The sequence below is a fragment of the Aptenodytes forsteri genome, unplaced genomic scaffold (genome assembly GCF_000699145.1).
Source record: "Aptenodytes forsteri isolate BGI_AS27 unplaced genomic scaffold, ASM69914v1 Scaffold132, whole genome shotgun sequence".
Lineage (NCBI taxonomy): Eukaryota > Metazoa > Chordata > Aves > Sphenisciformes > Spheniscidae > Aptenodytes > Aptenodytes forsteri.
In genome coordinates this window covers 4410697-4416006 of record NW_008795520.1, presented here as the reverse complement: position 1 = coordinate 4416006, position 5310 = coordinate 4410697, and the positions used below count along the sequence as shown (strand labels likewise).

Here is a 5310-nt window from a genome sequence, read left to right as displayed (position 1 = left end):
AAGTGCCTCGCGGCAGGACCTGGTTCTGCGTGGATAAAGCCAAGAGTTCTGTAGAAGGCACTGGATTTCTCTTGCATGATTTTAAATGTGGACTACAGTCGTGCAGAATAAGGAGATTTGGGCTCTAAACCGCTTTCTCTCTAGTGCTTTAGTGCAAGCATTTTTAGCGCTTGAATTTTCTCCTGGTTGCAGCGCAACATGCGCTCATCTACATCGAGTGATTTCCAAACCTCCTTCCTTCCACTCTTTCCCCCATCCTCCCATCCCTGAAAAGATTCCCTTTTGGTTCCTTGAAAACTTTCAGAGTACAGCTCTGGTCAAAAATAAACGTGTGATGAAGCATAGCATTTGTTTCTTTTAAATCACAGTGTACAATGCATCATTCGGTACCTAATGTTCAAAATGTCTGCCCTGCTTTTCATGAAAATCATTCTTTAAAATAACCTATGCAAATATATTTTGACTATATATTACATTCATTTAAAAAGAGAAGAGAGGTTCTTGGTTTGCAGTTTTTTTTCAGTGTACTACTTAAGTGAAAGGTCTGATGTGAAAAAAGTACAAGCAAACTGGACATGCCAAGACTCGATGCCTTAGATGGTGATCATATCAAAACTGTACAGGTATGTACACCGTGTTGGGCAGGTGTGCTTCTTCCCAAGAAAAGACCTTTGCATCATCATATATAAGGTTAACCACAAAGTTTTGGTAAAAAGAGCATTTAATGAGCAAAGGATGACATGGAGGGGCGAGTTCTCCGGCTTTTGTTAGGCAGTCCTGAAGCAATGTCTCCATTCCCTTCGGGGATTTCTTCCTTCTTCCGGACTTTGAGACGCGTGAGGAGCTTTATTACCCAGACGTCCCATTCCTCTGGCAAGAGCAACAGGAGGAAGCCCAGGCCAATAATGATGATGGCGATTACTCGGACACTGTTGAAGACAATTTCACTCGTGTAGTGATCAACAACTGTGTGGGACATTGAACGGGTGTTATTACATGGGACAAAACATTAGGGCAGTATCCCCTTCCCTCCCCCTCGCCTCCCTGGCTCTGGAGGCTGGCTGGGGCAGGAGAACATGACCATGGAGGAGATGGTGGCCGGGAGACTACCCTTCCTGCTGGTTTAGCACACACCAGGGTACGGCCCCCTTCAGAGCAGGCAGAGCTGGCCTGTGGGCTCAGGGTGCAAAAGGGGACGTTGCCTGGAGCTGCACTGGTTGTCTGCAGCAGCATCTTGTCCCTTGTTCGCTGACAGCACAGGAACTCCTGCTGAGGTCTGGGTATGCAGAGAAATACTCCTGCTGAGGTCTGGGTATGCAGAGAAAGGGGCGCTTCCCTTCCCTGGCATGGCAGCTCCTTTGTGCAAATTTTTCTTCTCAGCCTGACTGCCCCGCTGAATAACAAACCCTGCACACCCTGAGCCGTGCACACACTCCGGTGGGGATCACGCCGTTCGGTATGAAAATCTGCCGGGGCAGCCAGCGGTGCCCGGCTCTGCGTGTGTGTAGTCAGCACAAAGCTGGGAGCTGCCGCCTGCCTGCACCGTGGCACCAGTTCAGCACGCTGGGTTTTAGGCGCCTGGTTTGGGAGAGGTGGCTCTGGTTTAGGCCAGGGTTGCCTCTGCGCTCCCCTGCCCATTCCTCTCAGGCTCTGCAGCCTCTTGGCTTTTGCTAAATTTCAGAAAACTGCCAGAGAAATGTACCAGGCCATGCCCAAAATTGAATTGTCCAGTGCTCTTGATAAACACCTTCAATGTTATTTACCAAGGCAAGCAGAATTACTAGTACATATTTGCTCTAAAATGTAAGCAATTTTATTTGTTTCAATTTAGTGTTAAGCCAGCCTTGAAGAAATGATTAAGAATTGATTTCTACTTCATCCATGAGTTTTCATCCTAGCCCAGACATTTTTATCAGTGTCATCTCCGTAAGTCCATCAGAGAAGATGCAAAACATGTTTAATAAAGCTATTTGCTTTTATCCCTGTTGTGTATTTGAAGGGCCACAGATTTAATGTATTCATTAAGAAGCAAAAGGCAGAAATTCTTACCCGCATTCACTGGGACACTCAGTACAATTCCAAGAGAAATCAAGGTGGGGTATGTAATAGCAATCCCAAAATTTAGTAGAATATTGAATGCTGAAGAAGGAAAGAAAAACACCTTTTACTACAGTGAAACTAGGCAAAGGGAATGTCACTTGAAACATTTATGCTTTATTACTCCCTCTGTATATTGTTCAAATAGAAGGCACATTAACAGAACGCATCAATGTTCTGTTGTTATTTCTGGAAGATACCTGTGGACAGACGTCTGTCTGCTGCATGTCCGTCTGCCTGAGACATTGCTGTTTCTGGGGAACTCTGTATCCCACGGGAGTCCAGTGGCAGGGTCACGTGGGGACAAACCCTCTCTCCGTGTAGTGTGCAGTGATTCCCACTCTCTATACCAAGCCACGTTGCCCTGCTGAAAGACTAAACACTTTTCATCTGGGAGATTTCAGCCAAACAGTCGCTTCTGGCTGGCTATTTTTTTTGTAGAAAAGCTGCCTCCAGCTGCAGGTGGAAGATGCTGCAAATCTAACTCTCCTCCAGACAGGAACTTGCTAAATACAATTTCATACAATGAAATTATAATACCATTATAATATCATTACAACTGAATGATTATAATATCACTCCATTGTAATACCATACACTGTTCATGGAGTGTCTCATGACAAATTAATAATTGCTTTGGACCAAGTTCACCCTTGTTTTACCGTGATTGCTTCAGCAAAGTCAGGAGAGCCTTGCCAATACTGAACTTGTCAGCAGCTGGGGCTCTGACTGCCTTCTACTAGTACCTATACATTGCACGCCCCAGCGACCGCTTGCCGAGTTCCACACTGCTTGCTTACAGAAACCTTCCATTGAGTCCACTGATAAGTAAACTGGAGGTCCTTCTAGAGTCAAGCGTTGTGACCGTTCAGGGTAAAAGGAGCTGGGACTCAAGATAGGGATGGAGAAGGGCTATTTCCAGTAGAAATGAAAGAAACGTTTTAGGAGATGCGATGCTGTCATCCAGTTTAGGGACCAACTGTGGCAGCACAGTCAACACATCTAGTTTAACAAGGAACAGCATCACATTTCTGATGACGATGAATCATTAAAGCTTAGATTTGGCATCCCTCCCAAGCTGGGTTCCCTTGGTGGCACAGCAGCGGCAGCAGAAGAGAGGCGTGCCACCTACCAAATTCCCATCAGCGCTATGCAACGCTACATTTTCAGAAGTTTCCTGCTCTTTAGGAATAGCAATTAGCTATTACTGAAGCCACCAGAGGTGCTGGAGGCTGGCCTTGACTGGCCTGGCCTAACCTGCTTGCTCGGGGGATGCTGATGAGCCCAAGGTAGCCGGCAGCCCTGCCGGCAGGGCTGCTTCCCGTCACAGCCTGGGCAAGCGTCGCTTGTCTCTGTGAGGCAGAGTTCACGAGTAGGAGTTAGGACAAGCTTTACAGTTTAGTCCCACAGCACCTTCTAATGACGGCCACAATACTTTGGCTTGGTAATAACAGCAGGAGTGGGCTCTACATGGCCACCTAGGAATGGGCCCTCTGCATGATTTCTCAAGCTAGTAACTAGGTTGAGAAGGGAAAACAGCTCCAGTATGTCAGAAGTCTACAGCTTCCCTTAGCGGCCAGTTTCTGGCACCCTCCTCCACCCCAAGCAGTGCGAGAGCCCCCCGTCTACTCACTCAATAAAAGAATCGAAAATCCGCAGAGGTTCCCCCAAGGAATGATGTCAAAAGAGCTCCAGTACTCCACTTTGGTAAAATAAAGGATGACAGGAATACAGGTAACGAAGAGGACGTTGAAGACAGCTAACACGGACAGGAATAAGGCAGCTTCTCCAAATTTAGCACTGCCCAAAAGAAGTTTGAATAAAACCTACAAGAGGAAAACACATGGGTTTAACTCTCTTGCACCGCTCCTCTGGAGGGCTGGTGTCCTGGCTCCAGTGGCTCCCGGTGGCCTGGCCCCTGGCTTGGGGCCGAGGGGCTGGGTGCCGAGCCAGTCAGTCAGCACCTGTGTGGTGATGCTTGCCGGACACTTGAGGTGGCTGCTAGTGAAGCTGTGGAGCGCAGCTCGTGTGCCCCAGCCTTCTCCCTCCTGGCACCCCCCCAGAGCACAGGCAGGGGCAGCTGCCAAATAAGCCCAGGCAGGAAGGGGACTCAGCACCTCTGGCCGTGCACCTCCTGAAAGGGAAGGTTGCTCACCCTAATCTAGGCCTTTCGGTCTGTTTTCTGCAGGCTCCCTTTGGGAAAACCTCAGGAAAAATTTACATTAAAAACAGAAGACTTGGTGGAGCAGGGCAGGGGCAGGAGAGGAAGCAACGTGTTGAGATCCTGCATGAGACATCACTGTTCCAGGCCCCTCTCCACCAGAGAGGAGGGGGCGGCTCCGAGGCTGTTCCCTCCCGTCCTCATTCCCTTTGCTTTGGCTGGCCCATCTACCTGGGAGGGTTTTTTTTCTGTGGTGTGAATTTCTTCCTCCTCCTAGACACCGGATGGAGGAAGGCTGCTGAAATGGGGCACTGCTGTGGCCCAGGTGGGCTGCAGGGCATCTGGGTGATGGGCTCATGGGTGCCGTGACCAGCACTGCCCCATGCAGCCCTGGAGAAACCACCCTCTGTGGGAGCTGAGGCTCCCTCTGACATTCCTGACTCGACCTCCCTGGTGGGGTTTTAAAAGTTAGATTTGGTCAGTGGGAAGCAGCAAGACGGGAAATTACAAATACTTAAAAAAAAAAAAAACCCTTCCCCTTAAGAACCAGGTTCTCTTCTTGTAGATACCAACTTCAGCAGCTGCACACAGGAGCAGCTCTTTTCCTCTGCTGGATGCTCACTTCCAGTGTATTTTTTAGGAAGATAAATGAGGTTTTATACCAATGCGTAGCATGTCCATTTTCTCTGAAGGAGGGAGCAGCTTGCTGCCCCGCAGACTCTGGCAGCGAGGACAGCAGTGTCTGTGCACCTCCCCAGGGTGCCAGCCCAGCCTGGGCCTGCCTGCGGTGGGACCGGCTCGTCCCCAGAAGGCAGGTAGTGCAGAAGCAGCCCCGCAGCCCAGAGCACAGCTGCAGCCTGACTAATGAGACCGTGGGGAGGGATTTAAAAGCTTTGGTTTGTTAGTGGGAGAAGGGATAAAGAGAGAGGAAATGAGGGGTGTGAGCGGCCCATCCGGGGAGCCCCTGTGGACTAGAATCATAGAATAGAATCATAGAATCATTGAGGTTGGAAAAGACCTCTAAGATCATCGAGTCCAACCGTCAACCCAAC

General features: G+C 49.1%; 1 protein-coding gene across 1 annotated transcript in view; it reads right to left on the bottom strand.

The window, feature by feature from the left end:
* Positions 1–711: 711 nt before the first annotated feature.
* Positions 712–5310, bottom strand: part of SLC35F3 (solute carrier family 35 member F3) — a gene marked incomplete at its 5' end in the record, with an annotated part of 193948 nt that continues 189349 nt past the window's right edge. The window contains 3 exons of the mRNA XM_009281788.2: positions 712–966; positions 2050–2139; positions 3731–3923. Of these exons, the coding sequence (XP_009280063.2) occupies positions 722–966; positions 2050–2139; positions 3731–3923 (528 nt within the window). The remainder of the gene's footprint in view (positions 967–2049; positions 2140–3730; positions 3924–5310) is intronic.